The 23408-nt window shown below is 59.6% G+C and overlaps 3 protein-coding genes across 7 annotated transcripts; 2 read left to right on the top strand and 1 right to left on the bottom strand.

The window, feature by feature from the left end:
* The first annotated feature begins 1282 nt into the window (after positions 1 to 1282).
* On the top strand, positions 1283 to 12471 carry LRRC61 (leucine rich repeat containing 61). Its single transcript, XM_016125933.2, has 2 exons — positions 1283 to 1421; positions 10914 to 12471. The coding sequence occupies exon 2, from the start codon at positions 11079 to 11081 to the stop codon at positions 11856 to 11858; it is 780 nt and encodes a 259-aa protein (XP_015981419.1). The 5' UTR covers positions 1283 to 1421; positions 10914 to 11078; the 3' UTR covers positions 11859 to 12471.
* ZBED6CL (ZBED6 C-terminal like) lies at positions 1291 to 7613 on the top strand. Of its 3 annotated transcripts, none has more exons than XM_016125930.2 (3): positions 1291 to 1421; positions 3065 to 3297; positions 3450 to 7613. In XM_016125930.2, the coding sequence occupies exons 2-3, from the start codon at positions 3142 to 3144 to the stop codon at positions 6342 to 6344; spliced, it is 3051 nt and encodes a 1016-aa protein (XP_015981416.2). In that variant the 5' UTR covers positions 1291 to 1421; positions 3065 to 3141; the 3' UTR covers positions 6345 to 7613. The 3 variants fall into 3 exon arrangements, with proteins under 3 accessions (XP_015981416.2, XP_015981418.2, XP_036086600.1); XM_036230707.1 differs by lacking the exon at positions 1291 to 1421 and adding an exon at positions 1428 to 2123; XM_016125932.2 differs by lacking the exon at positions 3065 to 3297 and having other exon boundaries at positions 1316 to 1421.
* A 260-nt stretch (positions 12472 to 12731) lies between the features above and the next one.
* On the bottom strand, positions 12732 to 15975 carry RARRES2 (retinoic acid receptor responder 2). Of its 3 annotated transcripts, none has more exons than XM_016125935.2 (6): positions 15883 to 15975; positions 14697 to 14894; positions 14355 to 14459; positions 13412 to 13507; positions 13015 to 13142; positions 12732 to 12851 (listed from the first exon to the last, which is right to left on the bottom strand). In XM_016125935.2, the coding sequence occupies exons 2-5, from the start codon at positions 14868 to 14870 to the stop codon at positions 13026 to 13028; spliced, it is 492 nt and encodes a 163-aa protein (XP_015981421.1). In that variant the 5' UTR covers positions 14871 to 14894; positions 15883 to 15975; the 3' UTR covers positions 12732 to 12851; positions 13015 to 13025. The 3 variants fall into 3 exon arrangements, with proteins under 3 accessions (XP_015981421.1, XP_015981422.1, XP_015981420.1); XM_016125936.2 differs by having other exon boundaries at positions 14697 to 14903; positions 15883 to 15957; XM_016125934.2 differs by lacking the exon at positions 15883 to 15975 and having other exon boundaries at positions 14697 to 15032.
* Between the last annotated feature and the right edge of the window lie 7433 nt (positions 15976 to 23408).

Here is a 23408-nt window from a genome sequence, read left to right as displayed (position 1 = left end):
CTCCCATCCCAAAGCGTGACTCTCCCTTCCCCACCTCCGATGTGGCGAGTATCCGCCTCCCCCACGTCTCCTTGCACAGCCCCAGGCGCCACCTTCTTCATCCACTAATGTGACCCTTGACCCCGTTGTCCTTTCTGAAAAGTCTCTTGGCTTCCCTAACTTTAGGTTTTTCTGTGTGTCCCCCTTTTGCCTGTCAGTCATCTTTGAAGTCTGCCCATCCTCCACCCTCCCCACGGTATGAGCCCTGCCTGGCAACCACCGTGCACTCTCTTCTTCCTCTGGCATTTCCCCTCAGTTTCTGCAGACACTTTTGTGTGGGTTTGTATCTTTGGCTCAGATCTCTGTCCCCTGACCCATGGATCTGTCACATCTACTCGTGATGATCTGTTCCCGAAGAACCTCAAAGTCAGTATATCCAAAACTGAGCTGTATTGTAGATGGGATCACTGGGCGGGGGGGAGCCTCTCAGCTCCACGTGACCTGCCTCGCGAACAGCTTTCCAGACTGTCCGCCCCCTCCAGTTGCCTGCTCCAGCCCTCCCTACCTGCCGCTTCTCAGCGCTGGGCCTGCCTGTGTGGCCCCACTGCGGTGCCCTTTGGACTGCGTCCTGGTGTCGGTTGTCCTCAAATGTCTGTTTGTCATCTGTTGTGAGAAGTGTCACAAGCAGCTTCTTACTAATGTTTGTGGATGACTTTCTCTTTAAATTTTATAGTTTACGTCATTGAGATTCAGTGTTGGCTCTCCGCAGGATTGGCCTTGCTGTCATCCTGATGTGCTTCAGTGCAAGAGAAAAGTGGCATTCCTGTTGCTGCCAGGGTTTGCACAAGATCCCAGATCTGTCCCGGAGTCCGTCAGGAGTTACGGGTCCCGAAGCAGCCGCCTAAGGTAAGCAGCGCCTTACGACAGGATCTAACTAAATTCCGTCGTCACGGACTCAGTTCACGTGTGGGCTGGCCTCCGCAGCACCTGCCGCCACTCGCCCCGCTCTGGCACCATTAGCCCGTTCCCAGGGTGGCGTCTCGTCCTAATCCCGAGTGCCAGCCGAGCAGTTCCTCTCCTGCATTCGTGTTTTTGCTGACTCCCGGTAGCCCTGTGATGAATTCTCGATAAATGGTCGAGTAGATCAAGAGCGTCTGCAGAATCCAGGTGTGCTGATGGGACAGCGACGGGGGAACAGAGATCGGCGTGACCCAGGCGGCAGCCCTAACACGCAGGTTTCTTCCTTTTCTCTGCCGTCGTCAGCGAGGGCAGGTCACACACAGGCCTGGGTTCAGTACCTGGTCCCCAGTCCTCGGTCCTGGTTCTGAAGCCTGCACGCTGCTTCTGGAGGCCTGGCGCCAGCTCCGGCCTTCTGCTCTGCCGCTGACCATCACGCGACCGCTGTGGCCGTCTTCTCCTTCAGTCATAAAATGAGAGCCGAGGTAAGTCCCCTCCAGCTCTGCTGTCCCGCAGCACTTCTTCGGGGACCAGGACCGTGTCCTGTATTTTGTTTGCACCTTTATCCAGCCTCCGCGCTGCGTCCCCTCCCGTGGGGCTTCCGACGTTTGGTTTGGGGGTGGCCGACAGTTCTAGAGTGGTGGGCGTGAGGTGGCGGACTGCCTCTTAGTCCTCCGAGGCTCTCCCAGCTGGAAGGAGCCCGTCGCGTTGCCCACACGCCGCCCTGGGCAGGCTCTCATGTGAGCCGCCTCAGCGGGCTTGTCACCACAAAGGCAGTCCTGCCATTTCTGGCGATCCTCCTTCACGTTTAGCATCACACAGTATCAGAATGTACAGGTTTTAAATCCTCTTAAACCTTCATGTCGTTCTGGCCTGAGGAGAGGAACCTACTTCCTTCCTGGTTCACGGTGGGATTATTCAGCCACCCTCCCCCAAACTTTTCTCTTTCCCAGGAAACGCATCCTAGCTGGCCGGGCTTCACCTGCCTTTTCGTTTTTCTTTCTTCCCTTCGTGTATTTCTCTTCTGACTTCTTGATGTCTCTTTTCTTTTGAGATCCCCGAATCTGAGCTAATCTCCAGGGAGATGAACGAGGGGAGGGGAGTTAAGGATCACGCCTCGGTTCAGGGTCTGAGCTTCTGGTATGTCCCACTGGCCGAGGTTGAGTTGGCTGTAGGAAGAAGGGCAGGTGAGCTGGAATGAGGCTGGGCAGTTGGCACTGTGTAAATGAAGCCGTGAGTGGGAGCCGTGGGGGTCAGCGTCAGACAGGCGTGGGTTTCTAGGGGAATTGGAGGTGGAGGAGTATCACCAGCCCATTGGGAGCCTCCGTGACAGGACGCTTGGTGGCTGGAGTCATTGGCATTAGAGGACACTCTATTGTGTCCTGTGTCCTCTGCCAGAGACTGACTTCTAGAAAAGGAATGTCAAGGATCTAAGCCAGGCCACTGGCCAAGGAAGCCTCAGGCTGCATCGTTCCCTGAATGCTGAGCTGTGTTACCTATTTACGGCGCCCTGCGGAGTGCCAGATACAGCCAGGTCCTTGAGATGCAGAGTCCTAGAGGCCCTCTTGTGGCCTGCACTCACGGCGCCCAGTGCCCGCATCGTTTCCAGGAAAAACCACCGCCCGACCCGACTTCTTGGCGAGGTCGGTGCCCCCCCCCCCCCGCCCCCCCCCCCCCCCCCCCCCCCCCCGGCTCTCCCGGCCTCGCCCTGCTCCTTCCTGCCTGGGCCGCGGCTCCGTGTCTGCATGTCATGAGTGAGCCTTGCAGTCACGGCTGCCCCTCCTGCCGGCCTGGAGGTCGTGTGCTTTCAGGGGGCTGTGCCTGTTTCGTACTGCGTCCAGCTATGCACTGGGTTCTTAGTAAACATGGAGAGAAACAAGAGAAACATTAGTTTGGCAGAGAAGATGCACACAGCCGACGCGCAGAGGGCCGCAAGGACCGCGGCCGAGGGCGGCCGTCCAGTCTGAGGCGTGCACGGCGGCCTTCGCCAAGGAGGGCGGGGCTGGTGTCCGTGGTCTCCGCACCTTTCGCCCTCTGCTGTCTCCTCTCCGGGCCTCACCTTCCCCCTCAGTGTCCCCCAAAGTCAGGAAGGGCAGCTGAGAGCCGTTCTTTTCATCTTGCTTTGCAGCCTGGGCCCATCTTCTCATTTGCCCATGTTCCCAAGCATGTTGGAAGTAGGAAAAATCAGAAAGCCCCCCAGGAGACATGCACCCTCAGGACCTGACTCCCCCACGACCAGACCCAAGAGTCCAGCTGCTGCAATGGCTTCTACCAGGTCCGAGTTCAACACCAGAGCGACCAACACCTCTCATGGACTTGGCTGGGGGGCCAGGGGGCGCCTACTGGAGACTGAGGTCAAATGTGAGTTTGTAGACATAGAAGAGAAGACCGGCAGTGACCAAGTGACGATCAGCCCCTCTGGCTCGCAAGAGCGGAGTGAGAGGGGCCCATCCCTGCAGAGGAAGAGACCCCGTCCCCTCCCCATTAACTTCTCCATCCCCTCACCTGGCCAGGTGTTCCTGGAGGAGCAGGAAGAAGATGTCCTGTGCCTTCGAGTCTGCAGCGAGAAGAAGAGAGCCCACTCCCTGGGGAGGCCTGGTCTTCACCCAGCCGCCCCCCATGCAAAGTACCAGGCTGGCCTGGGGCAGAATAAGCCAAAGGGAGACTCTGAACTCCATGGCCTCAAATCTGTACTTGGGCAGGAGCCCCCTGTGCAGCCTGAGAAGGTGTCCAAGCAGAAGGCACGTGGCCGCAGAGAGGTGGGGCAGCCGGCAAGAAAGAAGTCAAGGGACCCGGTGCTCATCTCCGCCCCAGGCCCGTCCCCGGCGCCGGTCCAGGCGAACAGCCTGGACAGGTCAGAGGTGGGCCAGCCCAGTGAGAACGAGGAAGCCCGGCACGCCGACATCCTCATAGCTCGTCTGGACAGAGAGGTGCGACGCCTGAAGAAATGGAGGAAGAGGCATTTGCTTCCTGGTGTGGGGCGGTCACCCCTGCTGAGCTGCCAGAAGCCGCCTGGCTTGAAGAAGCTAATCAGAACTATAAAAGCTGAGACCAGGGGCTGGGCTTCTCCCGGGCGGCCCCTAGGCTCCTGGGACACCGCAGATCAGAAACCTGTGTTGGATGTCAGACGTTTCTTTACCGTCGATTGCAAGAACGTTTGCCGGGTCACCTGCACTCTGTGTCACACCAGCATCAGACAGGGCACAATCAAGGGGCAGTCCCAGAGCTCAGGCCTAGTCCGTCACTTGGTGAGTAAGCATGGGCTGGAGAGGGAAAGAAAGCCCACTGCAGCCAGCCCTGGAGAGAAGCGGGGCGGAGTGGAGGAGGGGACGCAGAAGGGCCTGCCCGCAGGTGCCACCGGCGATGTCCGCGGGGGGCTCCCGTCACCAGGACACTGCCCAGATGCTGCACCCTCAGAAGACAGCGATGGGCAGTGGGACCCGGGCAGGCGTGAGCAGCTGGTACCGGCCCCACCCCTGCCTGCTCTCATCGAAGGCGAACCTGCTGCTATCCCCATGGCAGTCTCAGAGGACCGGGGTGACCGGCACGCTCCCAGCCAGCCCCGCCCCCAGGCCTGGAACTGGAGCATTGCCGAGTTGCTCTGCGGCTTGGCGTTGCCACTGTCTTTTCTTGCGTCCCCACCCTTCAGGAGGTTTATGGCCCAGGTCGACCCTGGCTACCACCTGCCGTCCCCAGCCTTCTTCTCTGACGAAGCCTTGCCTCTGCTCCGCGAGGCGATGGGCGAACAGGTGCGTCGGGAGATGCAGTGGGCCGAGGGTGGCCGCGTCCACCTCACCGTGTCCATGGCAGCCCAGGACATGGTCGTGGAGGACTACGTGGCCGTGACTGCCCACTGGGGGGTGATCCAGCCAGGCGGCCAGCAGCCGGTGTCGGGGAGCCCGAGGAAGCGAGCAGTGCTGTGGGTCCGCGGCCTGCCCCTGGGGAGCGCTTCGGAGGACCGGCAGCTGGCGCTGCGTGAGCAGGTCAGCCTGTGGCTGGGCCAAGGCTCCCTGCGACCAGGCTTCCTGGTGTCGGGCGGCTGCCCCAGTCTGGAGCAGGCAGCGAGGTTGGAGGGCTACATGCACATCCCTTGCTTTGCCCATTGCCTCAACTCCCTGGTGAAGAACTTTCTGTGTCACCATCATAGCGTCCAGATCATCCTGGGCACAGCCAGGGCCGTCTGCAGCCACTTCGAGGGCTCTGCAGAGGCCCGGCGGCTCCTGGCGCAGCTGCAGCGGCAGCGTGGCCTCCCCGCCCACCAGCCCCTTTGGGAGCTCTCGGACCACTGGGGCTCGGCCTACCGCCTGATGGCGTGGCTGGTGGAGCAGCGGCGGGCCCTGCAGGAGTACGAGGAGAAGCACCAGCTGGGCAGGGCCGGCGTGGCCCTTTCGGCCACGTTCTGGAGCCTGACAGACAGCCTGGTTAAGCTCCTGCAGCCCTTCCAGGTGGCGGTCCAGGAGGCGAGCGTGGGGCAGGCCCCTCTGAGCCAGGTGCTGCCCCAGCTGCGCTACCTGCACATCTTCCTGGAGCAGGCTCACGGGCTCTTCGAGGAGCAGGAGGGCGGGGAGGCGGGTGCAGCCGTCCGGCTGGCCGAGGGCTTGGCCCTGCAGCTCTCCACGGACTGCCAGCTCAACGAGCTCTTCCACCGCGAGGAGCTGGTGCTGGCCACGCTCCTGGACCCGCGCTTCAAGGGCCGGATCGAGGCCATCCTGCCCGCGGGGGCCGACATCGACCACTGGAAGCAGGTGCTCGTGTACAAGGTGAAGGAGATTATGGTGTCGGACTACTCCTTGCCTCCCTCACCCTTTCTGGAGAGCCCCAAGGCCACCCCTAGTGGCAGAACAGCCAGAGGCCCCGGGGCTGAGGCGAGGGGCCGGAAGGAGCCCGTGCAGGGAGGCGGCAGCCCTGGGCCCCCACTGCCAAGCGGGGGGCAGAAGAGCCTGCTGGAGCAGCTGCAGAGCGTGGGGCTGCTGGCGTCCCCGGGGAGCGGAGCCTCGCTCTCCACCGAGAGCCACCTGGCCAGCGTCATCGTCAAGAAGTACCTGCGTGAGAACCAGACAGTTGGCGCCCTGGAGGACCCCCTGGCTTACTGGGAGAGGAGGCGGGAAGTCTGGCCAGCGCTGGCCAGACTGGCCACTGTCTATCTGTCTTGCCCCGCCACCAGCGCCTTCTCTGGAAGTGTCCTCGCCGCCCTGGACAGCCCCACCGTCATGGAGCACAGCCCGCCTCTCCCGGTGGAGACGGTGGAGCATCTCCTCTTCCTGAAGACCAACCTGGAGGATTTCCCCAACTACGCGCCGCCGCACCTCGTCTTCCCCAGCGGGGACCTGGCCGAGAGGGAGCAGGCCGGGGGGCCCGCCGCCACGGCCCGCCGCCCTCATGGCCTGCCCGGAGGAGCTCCGCCGTAGCGGGGAGGAGGGGGCCGAGTGTTGCAGGCAGCGCGGCCAGAGTCTGGAATGTGGGAAGAGTGGGGACGCTTCCTCACGCCTTGGCAGGTCACCTTTCTTTCTCTTAGGGAGGTGTCGTTTTCACCTGTTGATTTGTTCCTGGCGGCGCGTGTCCGCAGGAGGCTTGCTGACGAGCGGCCGGCCGTGCTGCACTGTGTCCTGAGCAGCAGCGCTCTCCTGGAACATCCATGGGACTTGAGGGCCCTGCATGCAGCTCGTCTGTGTGTGAAGGGACACGTGCCCCTAAGAGGTCTGCTTTCCCGTGGCACGGGGACGGGGGCGGTGTGGGTGCTGGCATGTGCTCCGTGGGCTGTGGACTCAGCCACCCGGGACCCGGGCGAGCCATGACAGCCCTCTCTGAAACTGCTTTCGCTGTGGAGAAAGCCTGAGGTAGAGTAGCCATCGTAAGATGCACACACACGTGCGCGTCGGTCCTCTTGGGGTCTGTACTTGCCCATGGATCTCGGATCCTGTAGTGGCTGAAGGACCCTGGTGGAAGGGACTGGCCAGCCAGCCAGGGGGAGGAGACTGGGGGGCCCTGAGACACTTGGGCCTGCAACGGCCTGACCCGGAGTTAGTTCCAGACTGCGGGGACCTGGGGGCTTCTGCGGGGGCAGCAGTCTCAGAGGGAGTTTCCACGCTCACCCAGACTCTGGGCGGCTGAGTGTCTGAGCCACCTGCAGCGCCCACATCTCCCTGGCCACCTTCGAAGGGCAGATCCGCCTCCCGGGAGCGAGAAAGGCCGTGTATCAGACCGACCAGGGACGGACTGCCCAACGTTCTGTCCGGGAGGTGCGAGACCTGAGTGTGGGATCCCTGATCACGGGAGGACTGTTGGGGCCAGTTTGCCACACCCCACAAGACATCAGGGTGGCTCTCCTGAGGTGCTGGGTCACCAGGAAAGGTGGCTCTGAGAGGCAGGGCGAGGCACTCAAGGCCTAGCTTGCACTTCGGCCCTGGCTATGGGGGTGAGCTCCTCTGCCCCCGCCTCCTCTGAGGGGTGGTCAGTCGGGCGTCACTGGGACCCATGCGCCAGGACATTGGGAAGTTACTGAGAGTGTCAGGGAGCAGGAGAAACCAGCCGTAACCCTTTCTCAGCCTGCACTGGTGTGGCGCGTGCCTGCCCTCCGCCTTGGGGTCTGCGCTCCGCACCGGTTAGCATGCCGTTTTCAGTTTAGCAGGGCTGCGGCCGCACCTTCTTAAATAAAGCTTTGTGAAGATCGCGTCTAATGCTTCGAGTAGCGTGGTATGAATTAGATTCCGGCCTCCAAATTGCTTTACCCACTTCTCTCCTCCAGCTGTCAGGAGGGGAGGGCAGGCATGTGCTCACAGAGTCCCCTCTGGCGAGAGGTGAGGCTTGTCTGCTTGTCTGGGGGAGGGCCAGGTCGGTGGCCGCACCCTTACCAGCCCCGACTCTAAAGTGCATTTAGGTAGCAAGCCCTGGACCCAGCCCAGGCGCTCTGCCTGCCCCACTGCCCCAAAGGTACCTGGGCCCAGTCTTTAATGAGGATCATCTGAGCCTCGTACGACCAGGGGCTCCTGGGCCGCCTCCCAGAGTATAGGAGGGGGAGGCCGGGGCGGGGGGGCAGCAGGGGTGGGGTGCACCAAGGGAGCCGGGGGGTGGGAAGGGAGGAGGGTGAGACAGAAGGGGCAGTCCCGAGCTCGGGGCTGCAGTGGTCCTCAGCCAGGGGCATTTTTGTCCCCCAGGGCACACTTTGGTTGTCACAGCTGTGGGCAGGCACGGGGTTGCCGCTGAGGCCTGCAGCGCACCAGCGGGTCCGCCCAGCAGACGTGCGGGCTCCCGCGGGCAGCAGTGCCAGGGCCTGTTCTAGATGGGGGCCGGGAGGAAGGGGGCGGAGGAGGGCTCCCCAGCTCACCGACGCGGCCCGATGGCCGTCCCCCTGAGACTGCTCTGGGTCGGACCTCCTCTCCCTGGCCCGGGCTCTGGCTTGGCTGGCTCGGCCCCTCTCCTCCATAGGCAAACTGGCACTTGGCAGGCCAGCCCCAAGACCCAAGGGCCAACTGTGTCTCAGACATGAGCTCGCGCGTGTGACCACGTCCTTTGCGCAGACTCGTGCGCTGGGCCGGGGGCCTCTGTCGGCTCATTTCCATGACAGGACCAGGATGCCCCGTTTGCTAGGGAGGGACGGTGACCTGGTGGCCGCAGTGAGCCCTTGTCCGCCTCACGGAAGCTGGATTTGCACGGCGGGTGGGCACAGCCCTGCCAGGCGGGGGCGTGCGGGTTTGGGGTGAGCTGGGGTCCGCAGAGTCAGCGGTTCGCCGCGTGGTGCTGCTGTTCACGTGACTGCAGGGTCGGGGGTCCTCAGGGCAGACGGGTCAGTACAGCGCCGTGCGCTGGTCACGTGTCCCGCCGGCGGGACTTTGGGGCTGGGAGGCCCTGATCTCCAGGCCCAGCCTGACCTTTGAGCTCCAGCGTTTCCTCTTCCCCAGCTCTGGGGTGGGGAGCGCCCACGCAGTTGCCTCCCTCGTCTGCCCGCTCCCCTTCGCCTTTCCCTCCCTCCAGCCACCATGTCCGCCTACACGGTCACGGACCCGCTTCCTCCGGGGTCGTGCCCTAACCCTCAGCCGCGCCTGCCGCACGCGGCGCCCCGTCGTGTCTGAGTCCGGTGGGGTGTGCGCGGTGCCCGTCGTCCCCGCCTTGAGAGACACCGTTTCTTCTCCTGCCGCTCAGCCTCACCCTCAGCCTCACCCTCAGCCTCACAGGGGCGGTTGATCTCCCGGCTTGCAGCCGGCCCCGCCTTGCGCCGTGCACAAGGGCCCTGACCACTCTCATCGCCGAGCGGCGTGTGTCTGGGGGGGACGAGCGTATTCCTGGGGCGAGGCCTACGGAGACTGAAGGAGGTCTGTCCCCAAAGGCTGGCTCGCTCGCTGGTCACCTCCGTAGGTCGTGCCTGTGTCCCCTCAGCCCACACCGTCACCTGCCTCCTGGTCCCCTCAGACAGCAGGTCTTCCCGCCCCCCAGCCCGTCCCTTCTGTTCGAGAAGGGAGCCCCTGCGTCGGGCCACGTGGCCAGGTCCCGCAGTTGTTGGCGCTGCCCCCCGAGGGGTCCTCGTCTTTCTGGTGCCTTCGTGGCAGGGGTCTCGTGCCCCGTGAGCACCCCGCCCTCTGGGCCAGAGCTCTTTGACCAGATGCACAAGGGACTGCACCCCTCCCCTGACAGCCCAGCAGAGCCCGTCCGCGTGGAGCGGGCCAGACTTCAGGAAAGTCCCTTCAGGAAGGGAATGAGGAGGAAGTGAGAGGAGCTTGCTGGATGGAGTGTTGCGGGCTGGAGGGGAGCCGGGCGGAGACGTAGGGGCCCCTTCTCGGTCAGCTGTTAGCGTCCCCCAGTCCCGCGGGGGTGTGCGAGGAGCTCAGGGCCTGGTCTCCTGGGAGAGGGGGAAACACAGCGCGGCCCTGATTATGTAACGCAGACTTGGACCCCGACCGCGCGGGAGGACCAGGGTTTGTCAGCGGAGCGAACGGTCCCTTGGTGCTTCGCAGGCGTCGTTCTGCCTGGCCTGGGCTGGCCGGAGAACGCGGAGTTGGGAAGTTGCCACTTGGGGCAGAGGTCCCTTCTTGTTTTTCCCTCTGCCGAAGCCTTGACCCCTCTGTGGGTGGCCGTGTCCCTCCCCCAGGCCGCCGCCTCCGCCTCGGTGCTGCGGCCCTGCACTGGCGCCTGGGCGTGTGCCGGCCCACAGCCCTCCTGCCCCTGCCTGTGGAGCCAGCTTAGGTGCCACCCGGCCCCTCCGCCCAGGACAGACCCCCGCCCCCAGCCCCCCTGCCACCCGGCCCTTCCGCCCAGGACAGACCCCTGCCCCCAGCCCCCCTGCTGCTTTGGGGATGATGTCATGTTTGCAGCTGGAGTCCAGCTGCCTGGCCTTCAGTTCGATGCTGTTCCGTTGACAGCAGAGCGCAGGGCCAGCGCAGGCGGGCGGGCGGGCAGCGGCCGGCAGTGCTGCCTCCTGTCCCCAGGCCTCCGCCATCCCTGCCCGTCCTCTACCTCAGTTTCCTCGTCTGCGACTGAGCGACCAGAGGTGACAAATTGGCCTGTGTAATCTGGAAAGCATTTTGAATTCCCTGCTAACATTTAGAAAAGTCAAGTCATGGAAGCGTTTGAATGAACAGAGCTGCTCTTGCTTGTGTTTGCGCGGCTCTCCCCGCGAGGGCTCCACAGGGACTGGTGATCCTGGTGACCTATCGTCTGTTCAAAAGTCCGTTACATCTCACACTGGTGAGGATAGACCATGAGTGGTTACAGAGGAAGGAGCCTTAGGAGAGCCTGCCGCGGGAGGGGCTGGGACCGTTGGGCCTGAGTGCCGGCCATTGTCCACCGCCGAGGCGGGGCCCTGAGCGGGCCTGGGCCCAGCCCACCTCCCGAGAGGCCTTCTCTCTTCCTGCGCCCTGGACCTGGTCTTGCCAGGCCACCTGAGCTTCTGGCCCTGGCGGCAGAGGCTGGGTGCTCTGCTGTCAGCTGCTGGGGTCACAGGTGCTCAGGAGAGGCGTGCTCACTGTCTGATTGTCTCTCCTCAGGGACCCGCCGGCCCTGGAGCAGGGGTGTTGGAAACAGGCCTGTGACAGCTGTCCCGGGCAGAGTCGATGGCGCCTTTTTTGGGGTGAGCGGCCAGCCGACCCCCAGGTAGCTGTGTCCCTGTGACAGACGGTCAAGGCCCAGGCCACTCAGACCGACCTCGCATCATGGAGCCTCAGGGCGAGAAGCCGGTGGAGGCCGACGGGGTGACCATCACGCCCCAGCTACTCAGGTCGCACTCGGGCGAGTTCGCGCTGGAGTCCATCCTGCTGCTGAGGCTGCGGGGCCTGGGGCTGGCGGAGCTGGGCTGCCTGGGCGAGTGCCTGGGCCTCGAGTGGCTGGACCTGTCGGGCAACGCGCTCACCCAGCTGGGCCCGCTGGCCTCCCTGCGCCAGCTGGCCGTGCTCAACGTCGCCAACAATCGGCTGACGGGGCTGGAGCCGCTGGCTGCCTGCGAGAGCCTGCAGAGTCTCAATGCCGCGGGCAACCTGCTGGCCACCCCTGGCCAGCTGCAGTGCCTGGCCGGGCTGCGGGGCCTGGAGTACCTGCGGCTCCGGGACCCTCTGGCCCGGCTCAGCAACCCGCTCTGCGCCAGCCCCTCGTACTGGACGACGGTCCGAGCGCTGCTGCCCGGCCTGAAGGTCGTGGACGGCGAGCGTGTGACTGGGCGTGGCAGCGAGTTCTACCAGCTGTGCCGGGACCTGGACAGCGCCTCGCGGCCCAGCTCCGGCCCGGACCCCAGCGCCGCTGAGGCCCAGCCCTGGGTGGGGCCCGGGTACTGGGAGCTCTGGCCCACGCGGGGCAGCTCCATCCTGGAGGAGGCCTGCCGGCAGTTCCAGCACGCTCTGCAGGAGTGCCGCGACCTGGACCGACAGGCCGGCGACAGCCTGGCCCAGGCCCAGCAGGTGCTCAGCCCCGCGGGCTCCGCCTCGTCCTTCATCTTCTGAGCATGCCCCCTGGCCTGGGCCAGCCTGGCCCGGGGCGTGGGGTCAGCACAACGTGGCCTCGCTGCCCACTCCTCCCTCCTGCCTCTGCACGTGTCTCCGGGGTTCACCGTGGTCACTGGCCCGCAGACTGGGCTGGTCACGCGTCCCTGTGCCCGAGAGCAGCGCCCCTCACCCCCACTCTACCTCAAGGAACATTCTGTACCTTCGCTCAACCTTCTTGAGGGAGGCACCTCCCAGGGGCCTCTAGCAGGTGTGAGGGCCCTCCGTGAGCAGCTGGCGCCTGTGCCGCCACCTGCGCTGCATGCCTGGGGAGGGGGCCCCTCCGGGCCCATGTCCACAGCCGCCGCCACGCCTGGCTGCTCGGGCCTGAGACTTAGTGAAAGGAAGCTGCTGCTTCCCGAGGTCAAAGGTGGCAAAGTCAGGGATGGTGCGCGTCCCATCCCAGGGCGTGGGCAGAGCACAGCGCATGGGAGCTGCATTCACCCACCTGCCGAACTCGCCTGTCCAGGTGACCCTCAGCCGTGACCCCCCCCCGGGCCTGTGTCTCCCTGCAGCCTCCGCCGTCCGTCTCTCCCATGCTATTCCTTATTAAACGTTTCTGTTCTAATTTGCATCACTGTCTGTCATTTTCCTTGGGCGTGAGCTCCCGACAGCGAGACGGGGTCCTTGCCGCTCCTGGTCTCTCCTGCAGGAAGGAGCAGCACACAGGCCCCTTTCCCCTGTGTTTGGGGGGTCCGACAGGAAGCATCCTGCTCCCCCAGGGGCTTGGCTTCTTCCCGTAAGGGTTTCCCAGCCGCTCACTGCCGCGGCCCCCGGCCGGGTCTGCGGAGGGGTGACGGTGGGGGATGGCGGGATGCGCAGGGAGCAGGGGGCTCGGCTCAGGGAGTAGTTTTATTAGTTCGAGGGGTGATGGGGTTGTCCCCACGGGGTGCAGGGAAGGGGGGCTGTCTCACTGGTCATTTCCCACAGCTGTCCAGAAAGCCTGATGAAGTTCTAAAGGAGACGGAAAACAAGAGGGAGGCTGCGTTGCTCCTCGTCCCAGCTTCCTGCCCAGGCCCAGGCCCAGGCGTCGTCCCCTCGCAGCCCCCGCCCTCCCCGCCCGCAGCACCAGCCACTCCTGCGGCCTCGCTCCACATACCCCCCCCACCCCGCCTACCTGGTCAAGCCTCAGCTGGAGGGCGCGGCCTTTAAGAAGGCAAATTGTCCAGGGAAGTAGTAGCTCTGGGGGTCCTCGCCAGCCTGCTGCACCCTGTTGCACTGTGCCTGCTGGTGCTCCGTGGGCTCCTGCCAGCACCAGACCGGCTCAGGCCCAGCAGCAGGGCCCAGGGCCCGGGGAGGGCTGCCTCATCCTCCGCTCTGCTGCGCCCGCCTCCGCAGCCCCTCCGCGCCCCTCCCAGTCCCTCGCCCTCTTTGTCCCTGCCCACCCCTCCTCACCCTTCCGTCCAGTCCAGGCTTCTGCCTCCCACCTGACCCCTCACGAGCCGCTGGCACCTGTCCTGCAACCTGTGCTTCTAGTCGCTGTACCGGCCGCCCCCTCCTCGGCCTGCTCTTACCCGCTGGGCCTGCGCCTCCATGGGGCAGTGGACAACCCGGCTCAGGACTTTCAACTCAGGGTCCAGCTTGACGCAGGCCAGGCATTTCCGCTTCCTCTGGGGAGGGGGCACAGGGCCAGGAGAGGAAAGGGCTGAGGGGAGGCCTGCAGCCCTGTGGGGGTGGAGACGGGGGGTGGGGGCTGGGGCTCCTGTAAAAGGGGTCTTTCCCCCTGCAGGCTCTGGGTGGGGGGTGGGGGCGGGTCATGCAGGCCCGCTGGTTTCAGGCGCAGCCCACCCTCTGACTAGGAGATGTCAGAAGTTGAACCAGCCTGCAGTTTTCAAAACTATGGGACTTCGACGGGGGGTGGGAAAGGTGGCTTCGCAGACCCACCTTGTTGTCGTCTGTTAGGTTTATTTGCATTTTCTTGTAAGATTTAATTTGAACACAGGATTCTGGCACGGAAGTCTGGAAAACCACTGGTATAACCCAGCCTTCCTTTAACAGATGGTGGGAACCGAGGCCTTCAGAGAAGCTACCAAGCCACAGGGCTGGCACTCGGGAGCCGGGTCTGGAGCCCAGATGGTTGCGCTTCAAGCCCCGGGGTCCTCCGCCATGACAGTTCGTGCCCCCAAGGTAGCTGGTTCCAGTCCAGCCGTGTTAACGCCTCAGCCCAGGCTGGGCCATCTCCACTCAGACTCACAGAAAACAGCATTCACCAGGCCCGGGGGCACGACCAGCCCCGCATCACGCGCTTCCCCCAGGGACCTGAAGCCTGGGAGAGGACCTGCGAGGGACGGCGTCCCCCGTCTGAGTGGCCCACGTCCCCCTCCCGCCTGTCCAGGCCCGGGCCAACCGCGCTGTCACAGCCGCGGGCTCCACGGCGGGCCGTGCGACCAAAGCCCGGTTACACGCACTCACACCCAACGCGTGCTCCAGCGCGCGCACGCGCAGGCCGTTACTCACCCCGTTGGGCTTGGCTTTGCACTCCGCTTTCTTCCAGTCCCTCTTCCCGCAGCTTGTCTGCTGCAGCCTAAACTCCAGCCTCACAAATGTCCCCGCCGGGGAGGACTACGGACAGAGACAGAGGAAGGCCAGCAGCCGCTCGGTGGGCTGGGCAGGACGTGACCTGCCCCTCCTCCTCACAGCGGAGCAGCATGCCCGGCTTGCTGGCTGGGGTGGCGGCCTTTCTCCAGGGAGCTGGGTGCTCACAGAGCCCAAAGCACTTTTGCACCCGCCTCCTGGGAATGTGCTGGTCTCTTGGGGGTGTGGCCCTAACCCCCTCCCGCCGTGGGTCATGCTGCTGACCTTGTCCATGGCACTGTCCACACTGGTCTTCTGGAAGGCCCACTGCACACGCGGGTGCTTGTGGAATTCCTCCAGGGCCACCTGCAGGCCCTGGTGCTGGACTGCAGTGAGCTCGGCCCTGCCCAAGGCCACTGTGCCCAGCCACAGGGCCAGCAGGCTCAGCAGCCGCCACATGGGTTCGCCTCAGTCACCCTGGTCCTGCAAAGGCTGTGTATGATCCTCAGCCTGTGGAGCCACCACACCCTGGCCCTGCACTGGGGCCACGCCTGGCAGAGCTCCGGGCAGAGGCCGAGGGCCAGGAAGTAGCCCTCCGCCGAGACGCTCCTGGTATTCCCCAGTCCTCCCTCCTCCCCTCCCCGCCTCCCGCGGCTCCCTGGGTCCAGCTCAGCCCAGTCCTGGGTAGGTACTGAGTCAGCTTTAGTCCTTGGCCAAAAGCCAGGGAGGCAGTCCTGTCGGCCCCCCCCCACAGCCCGCCCCTCATCCCCCCATTTTCTGGCGCATTCCGTCCCCCACCCCCCACCGCCTGTCTGCTTCCCTCCACCATGGCCTCGGCAGCTGCTCGCCTTTCGCATGGCTGGCTGCTGGCTCCTGGTCCTGGCCTCTGGCCCTCACGCCCCCCTCCTCCCGGGATCACTGCCGGGCAGGGGGCTGGGGCATGGGAAAGAGGCCGCTGGAGGCCGAATATTTTTGGAAGGATGCAAACACAAAGGAGGGGCCAGGGCCCCGTGGGAACCAGGAGGATGCTTAACCCTCCCAGCGCTGGGGCTCCCGGTTGCCATGGGCCCACCCCCGACCCAGAAACGGGGGTCTCGCCTGGGCCCCACGTGTGGCTTTCTTCAGGCAGACCCTCCCTCCCTTGCCTTTTTTCTGGGCCTTCCACACCAGCCACCACCCGCCCTTGGGACCCCGTCCTCCAGCCCATCGTTGGGGTTGCCTGGGGGTCAACCCGGAGAACCCTGGAAAGGACCTGAGAACCCAGAAGCCACAGATAGGGAAACCGGGACTGCCTCCGAGGGGAGACACCAGGCGTCGCCTGAAGCCTGAAAGCGAGGCCTCAGGGACCGGCTGCCAGTTTCCGTCCTGGGGGGCGGGGGTGGGGGGTGGGGGGTGGGCGGGAGGGGGTCCCTCGGGTGCTCCCCTCCTCTCATCCAGTCCACCGCCACCCGGCCCGCTCCCCGCTCCTCACCTCCTCTCTTGGGCCTTGGGGTCTCTCCTTACTTCCCAGCGTGACTTGGCCAGACTGTCCGCCTCTCCCCGGCCCCCCTGCCACCCGCCTTCCCTCCCTCCCTCCAGTCAGCCCCATCTCCTCCCATTCCCACCTCCTGAGCCCCCTCCTGGCCCCAGCACCGTCCAAGGCTCCTCCCCCGCTCAGTTCGGACCGGCCTCCCTGGCAGCACGCCCTCCTGAGCCTTCCCTTCCCACCCCACCCTCCGCGGCCCCCCCTCGGTCCCGTTGCCTGACCCCAGCCCTGACCCCGGACCTGACGCCAGCCCTGACCCGGGTCCTGGCAGACAGGCGGCTCAGCGGGCTGGCCCAGACAGCATGGAAAAGGGAAGCGAGGCCACCCTCCCCCCACCCTCCCCGTCCCTCCCCAAGCACCCAGAGATCTTAGCCACCTCTTCTGGGAAATGGCACTGCCCTGCCCCGCACCCTGCCTCCAGCCAGGGCTACCCTTTTCTTAGGCCCCTCCTGGGTGACCAGTCCCCAGCGTCCTTCAAGAAATGCAGACATCCTCAAACCGAGGCAACCTGGAGGAGTCGTTTGGTCCCTCCCCGGCATCCAGGGCCACTCTGAGAAGGAAGGAGTCATTTTTTGAGACAACTCTGGGTTCCCACACCCCCATCACCAGCGCACATGTCCAGTCTCGATCCTGCACGTCCCATTCTTGGTGGCAATAGACTCCGAGTCTCACGTGGGGGTGTCAGGAGCCTTCGGGCATCGCAGAACGGTGTGGTGACACTCATAAGCCCAGTGAGGAGTCAGGGAAAATTGTCTAAACATTGGTTCGACTCCTGCGCATCCTGAGCAAACATGAGCCAGCCCTGGGACTTCATGCTTCAGTCACCGCGGCGACCACTGCTGCTTTCGGGCCGGTGTTAGTGCCGGAAAGAGAGGTTCTCGTTGACCTTCCAAACCCTTGCTTCCTGTTCTGCATGGTGGGGTCAGAAACCCTACCCGAGGCGTTGTTGTGAGGATAAAATGAGAAAATATATGGAAACGGCTGATGTGGACGAAAATGGGGTCACATATGAAACCTGACAAGGTCAGGGGAGCCAGCCTGGCAGACCCCACAAAGTCAGACTGAAAACAGCCCCACGGGGTGGTCTGAACATACAAGTTCCTAACTAAACGCGGCCGTGGCAGGCAGTCACGGCCTAGAACTGCGGCTTCCCTGACGAAGGTCCGTCCTTGCCTTAACCGAGCCTACTGTCCTTCTGCAGCCAGGATCACGTACCCCGGGATGTCACGGGGACCTTTTCCGGGCCCCTCGGGCACACCGCAGCGCCAGAGGAGACCACAGACCCTCACTGTCCCATCTCTCCGTGCTGTGAACGTGATTTGTGGCCCGTCCCGCACCCGCCGCGTGGAAGCAGTGCGTGCCTCTCCCTCTCACCGTTCATCCAACCCCAGGGGTCCCGCTTTGCCTTCTCCGCCTCCTTCATCCACCACGATGGACCTCGTGGGACCCTCCTCACCTCTCCTCCCTCCTGCGACCCCCATGTGCAGAGTGAGCGGCAGAGCCGCCCTTCTCCCAAGCATTTTCTCAGCCCGCTGAGATTTCGCTTCCCGGCAGTTTGGCTGAGATAAACTCATGAAAGTTCTCTGCAGATCAGGACGTTTCTCACGTTGACGCCCGGCCTTTGGCACAGGTTTCTTCCCTTCCCTAGTCACCCTTTCCAGATCCTCCGCATGGAGCTGAGAGCTGCCTTCGCAATGTGCTTGCTCTGTGAGCCGCAGAGAGATCCTCGGCTTCATGCAGTTAGATAAATCTGGTGCCCGGAATCCTACCAGTTCCTATCTGCAGCTTGAGGTGGGGTCAGAGACAACACATGCATCCGGAAGGCACTTCCCAGCCCAGGGCCCCGTGTTGGGGGACGTCCTGGGGATGGGTGACCAGAGAGGTGGGACTTGAGCCAAGGAAAGCAGGGCGGCCATGCGTTGCTCTGGAATTGAGTACGTGCCTTGGTTTTCCGTGATGAGACTTCGGCTCTTTGTGACCGGAGCATGTTGGGAACTGTTGGCAGGGGTAGCGGCCCACGGTCTGCAGGTTGGGCCTGAAAAGACTCTGAAGAGGAATAGTTTCTGACGCTGAATCCTGAGGGTCGGCTTTTAATCTTATACCTTTCATTAATTCGATGGTTGAAAAAAATTAATAGTAAAAATAGAAATTATCAAAAAAATGTTACTACTTGGCAATTAAAAAAAAAAAAAAGCAAACACATTGGATCTAAGAGGAAATAAAACGAAGTGCAGAATTCCCGAAAACAACAATAATGAAAACACTGTATATCAGAACCAATGAGCTACATCTCAAAAAGTAAACATTACTTTCTTTTTACAAAAGAAAGAAACAGAAAAAGGGGAAAATGAAAGTAAATGCATTAAGTGTTAACGCAAGAACCTAGGAGAAGTACCACTGATGGACGAATCTGACAACATGACTATCAAATGTTTCTCCGTGACAAAAAAAAATCAGCATAAAAATTTTAAATTCAGGTACCACACTGGGGGGTGGGGGAGGAGAGGGACAGTTACAGTTTCACATGGCTTTTAAACTGGCCTCGTAAGATGAGTTGGAACTGTCCCTGCCTCTTCAATACTTCGGAAAATTGGACAAGGGTTGGTATTAATTCACCTTTGAAATGTTTGGTAGAGTTCATCAGGGAAGCCATCTGGTCCCAAGGTTTTTTTGTTGGGATATTTTTGATTCCTGACTCCATCCCATTGCTAAGTTATAGTTTAATTCAGGTGTTTAAATTTCTTTGTGATTTAGTCTTGGTAGGTTTCATGTTTCTAGGCGCTTGTCTGTTTCGCCTAAGTCACACTCAATTCGTGGGTGTGCAGTCGTTCATGGTGCTCTCATAATATTTTTTATTTCTGCAGACTTGGTCCAAATGTGCCCCTTTCACTTCTGATTTCAGTAAGTGGGGAGATAGTCTTGACCTTTTCTTCCAAACTTTTCCTTGAATTTTTTAAATTAAAATTTCAATCATGGGTGTTTGTGTGTAATTTTGAAAAAGCTCTTTCCTATTTAACAAGACCCTCCTGTAAATAAATACAGGATTTCTTTTCAAAAAGTTCCGTTCTTATTTCGGTTTGTGGATTTGGTCTTGCATTCCTCAAATGCCCACTGAAAGCTTCATGGGAGGTTTGGGCTTTGTCAACTGGTGGGCTGCAACATGGGTCCATCAGATAGGAAGCCTGATTTGTTTGTTTGTTTGTTTGTTTGAAGGACCCCAAATATTGGTATCATCCATAGATCTTTTCTTAATAGTGAAACAATTTTTTTCAAAGAAGAGTCTTCCGAGGTTTTGCCTGTGAGCAGTGCCGGGGGTGGGGTGGGGCAGGAGTCTGAGCGCGACCATTACGTGTGGACCTTGACTTTACTCTCCTGCCTGCACCTGAGCCTTTGCCCTCACCTGACTCCACTTCCACAGGCTAAAGCCTCTAGTCACTCGCAGCGACAAGGCCTGGGGATATTCCTCTGATGTCCCCAGCCTCGTTCCTGTCTCCCATGTGCCTGGTGCCTTCCAGTTCAGAACCTCCTCAGTGGTCGGCGGGGCGGGGGTTGAGTCTCTTGTTCCCACAGGTCACCCCCGACCCTCAGAACTGGTTCATTTTCACTGAGTGCTCCACTCAGTTACCACACACACACACACACGCACACACACAGGAAATCCTCTCCCAAGACCTGGTTCTATGCACTAACCTGATTATTTGAAAAGCAAAGGTTTTGTGTGTGTGTGTGTGTGTGTGTGTGTGTGTGTGTATGTGTGTGTGTGTCCGTATGACACAATAAACAGGTGACTTGTGAGCAAGAGAACAAGGTTAGGATGGCTACCGCTGAGCCGAAAGAAAAATTGCCTTATTGAAAATAAACATATAAATCCTATCATTTATCTTCAAACAACAAAAAAAAGACAAGCGCTCAGGATGCCATTTTTAATGCTTTAATGTGGCAGGAGCTGGAACTTGGATTTGGATTTTCATCCGTGGTTGCTGCCTGATGTTGACATAACATGCCATTAACACTCTAAAACTTGTAATTGCTCTTTGGAGGAAATTCAGCAGAGTAGTAAAAAGAACTTGCATTCGTATTACGTGCATTTTAAAAAGTCACTTTCAAATACCAAGCTGAGAGTGTCAGGCAGATCCCAGGACGAGCTCCCTAAACCTCACTCAAGGATTGACCACTAGGTGGAGGTGGCGAGCCCGAGCTCTGTCCTTTTAAACAGCACGCTCCCCGGGTCCCGCTGCAGAGTTCTTTTTCTTACACACCGTGGTAGCGCGTGATCACTTTGTGGTTCTTAGTTTAACCCTAAGAACTTCTCTTAATTCCATCATGCCAACTTGTTTAATATACCAGATGCAATTTCGTTAAGAGACCGTAAGCCAACACAGGCACTAACTCAGCCAGTAGGAGGCGCTGGGCACAATTTAGATGCTATGAAATGAAATACTTTTCCATTTGTTCTTTTTAAAACTAATATTATTTAGTATATCATTTGTTGAATGTAGTAATTTAATGGACTGCACAGTAGGTAAACATGCTATGTTATTGTAATTTCTAATAACATTCACAAAATAAACCTTAAACCCTGTTTGAAGGAAACCCTCTTGTAACGCTTTTAAGACAGTGAAAACAAACCAGTTCTGAGAACACTGGACTTCACTGGCCAGCTCCGAGGACACCGAACTTAACTGTGACCTAGGTTTGGTCTTGCTGTCGATCAGAAGGTGCCGAGTTGAAGCCAGGGGTCTGACCCCTCCAGGTCTCCAAGTGGTTTTATTTGAGAGACGTCTGGACAGGAATAGCCAAGGTAAGAGGCAGCGTTTTTGTTGCTGGTGAACACGTACAGATGGCTCTCGTAAACAACAGCACGCGCTGCTCGCAGGAAACAAAACACTTGAAAACACACCTGCTTCTGCTAAACTGCAAACACTTTGCGGAGATTCTGTTTTGAATGTCCTCGTGTTTCTAAATCAAGCTTGGCTTTTGGTAGATTTTAAACCAAGAACGGAGACACACTGGTTTCTCAACCCGTCTTTTGAATTAAGCTGAAGAAGATATAATCGGATGCCTGTCTGGAGTAGAAAAAAAGACAGCGCCACAATAGTAGATGAGCTCTGACCTCAAAAGGGTAGAACCGTAGATTTCTAGGGACGCTCCGATGCTTTCTCTCCAGGTGTTGTGGCGTGTTCAAATCCAAGACCCACGGAGTCATTCGAGATTAATTATGAGCTGTAACAGTGTAAAAGTGCATTTCAATAACATCTTCTTTGTTCACATCTCCCCTCTTTATTCTGGCCGTGACTACTTTGGAAAATATGTTGTTATGGTTATTGGTATCAGTTCCTCAGTAAGTCAGCCCCAAGGACAGGGCAGAGAGTGATATCTCCAGGCGCCAGCTGCCTAGGAGAAAATAGCTCCAAGGCTCCCAAGAAGAAAAATAAAACAATATTGCCGCTGGAGTACAGATAACAAAGCTGTCCACCAGAAACCACATTTCTTTGTGTTAGATGCTAACTGCCAACATCTGCTTCCGTAATCTGCTTGCTTGAGTAATCAAGGCCCACCAGGATGTGGGTTTAGGCTTTATAAGCTGCCTCCTCCGGAGGCTGCGGGCTGATTCTCTAGTGGGGAGAATCAGTCACCGGTCAGCTAATAAAGGCTCACAATTAATCTCAACTGGCTCCGTGGGTCTTAGATTTGAATGCGCCACCAACAGAGCCTTTATTAGCCAGCCGGCAACTGACTCTCTCCTCCACGCAGGGTCAGAGAATCAGCCCTGAGCCTCCAGAGGAGGCAGATTATAAAGCCTAGAACCACATCCCGGTGGGTCCTCGATCAAGCAAGTAAGTGGATTGCAAAAGGCAGAAGTTGGCTGTTAACGTCTAGTACAAAGATATATTGTTTCTGGGGGACTCCTAAATCTTATAGCAAACAGGGCTTGGTAGACAGGTTCGTTATCTGTTTCCTGGCGGCGAGGTTTGTTTTTGTTTTTGTTTTCTTGGGAGCTGGTGCCTGAAGATATCACTCCCTGCCTTTTCCTCGTGACTAGCTTACTGGAGAATTTTCCACTTTTACACAGGCTGAGACACCAAGGCGATTCCTCCAGCATCTGGTCCTAGGACCGAATCGCCAGCCGGTGGTCAGCATGGCTGCTGGCGAGTAGAGGGTGTGACTCTGGTCCCACTGGCCCCCCTGGAGCCAGAGGTTCCTTACAGGTTCTCGGATTCCAGCTATTCTGGAATAATGTTCCAGATAAAAGAATATGTTCAAGCGGGAGAGTTTTCGACTCAAGTTTTCTTCCAAGTTCCTTGTTCTTTACCTCATTCGCATACTGATTTGAATTTCTCTATAAGAAAAACTGGTATTTTCTCTCACCGAAAGTTCTGCCAGACCCCTCACGCCTGCTTAAGAAGCAGTAGCCACGGGAAGAGAGCTAGCTGTCAACCTCTCAATGTTTCCTCATTCGTTTGGTCCACAGACACTTACTGAGTACCTACCGTGGCCTGACGGCATGCCGGGAGCTGATTAGGCTACTTGGTGGTTAAAAAGACGGGCCAAAGCCCTGCCTTTGTGTGACTTATGCTGTGCTGGGTAACTAGACAAAAACCATCTAAAGGAATAAATACCTCAGTAATTTCGAGTAGGCGATAAGTGCTATGAAGGACATTAAGGCCACTACCCACTCCTACTGTCACCTTCAAGCCTCATGGTCCTCCGCTAAGAGGTGGCAAAAGGCAGAAAGAAACCTCACCAGTTGTACAGCTCAGCGGATGCAACCCCGGCACACACGAGTTCTCAAGATAAATCAGAGCCAGGCCTCCGGTCAGAGGACTTGACCATTTGTCACACAGAGTTCATAAAAAAAAACAAACCCCACACTCCTATCTTCGACAGGAGGTAATTCTGCAGCTTGGAGCCAGGTTAGGCTCCCAAGTCAGGCTCGCACCCTTCCATGGGTACTGGGAGACAGGGCTATATCTCCCTTGATATTTAGATTTCAAACAGATGGCTCCCAGGTCCTTGAGAGAGACAGTCCTGGGTTGTAAAGCTGGCAAGAGGCTTATTTATATCTACATCTCCAAGAGACAGAAAAATTCACAATGACAAGTTTTCTAAGGAAAGGGTGGTGGTTGTAGGGGGAAGTCTCTCCCTTTTTGCACCAGAAAGAATGAAAACTTTCTCAGTTTTGATTCGTGTTTGCCCGTACGACGACCCTGGGTTACTGAGGCGGCCCCTGAGTGTAATCAGAAGTGTCCCGCCAAGAGGGAGGACAGCGAGATACTTGACCACAGAAGAGGCTGAAGGTGGTGCAGCCACTGAAGCAAGATGCTAGTTACAAAGTGGCCCTGCTGACACCTTGATTTCTGCCCAGTGAAACCGACGTTGGACGTCTGGCCTCCGGAACTGTAAGGGGCAACCTGTGTGTTGTTTTAAGCCTGCGGGACTTTGTCACGGCAGCCACGGAAACACGTGATGAG

The sequence above is a fragment of the Rousettus aegyptiacus genome, unplaced genomic scaffold (genome assembly GCF_014176215.1).
Source record: "Rousettus aegyptiacus isolate mRouAeg1 unplaced genomic scaffold, mRouAeg1.p scaffold_m13_p_13, whole genome shotgun sequence".
Taxonomy (NCBI): domain Eukaryota; kingdom Metazoa; phylum Chordata; class Mammalia; order Chiroptera; family Pteropodidae; genus Rousettus; species Rousettus aegyptiacus.
This window is presented reverse-complemented; position numbering and strand designations above follow the sequence as displayed.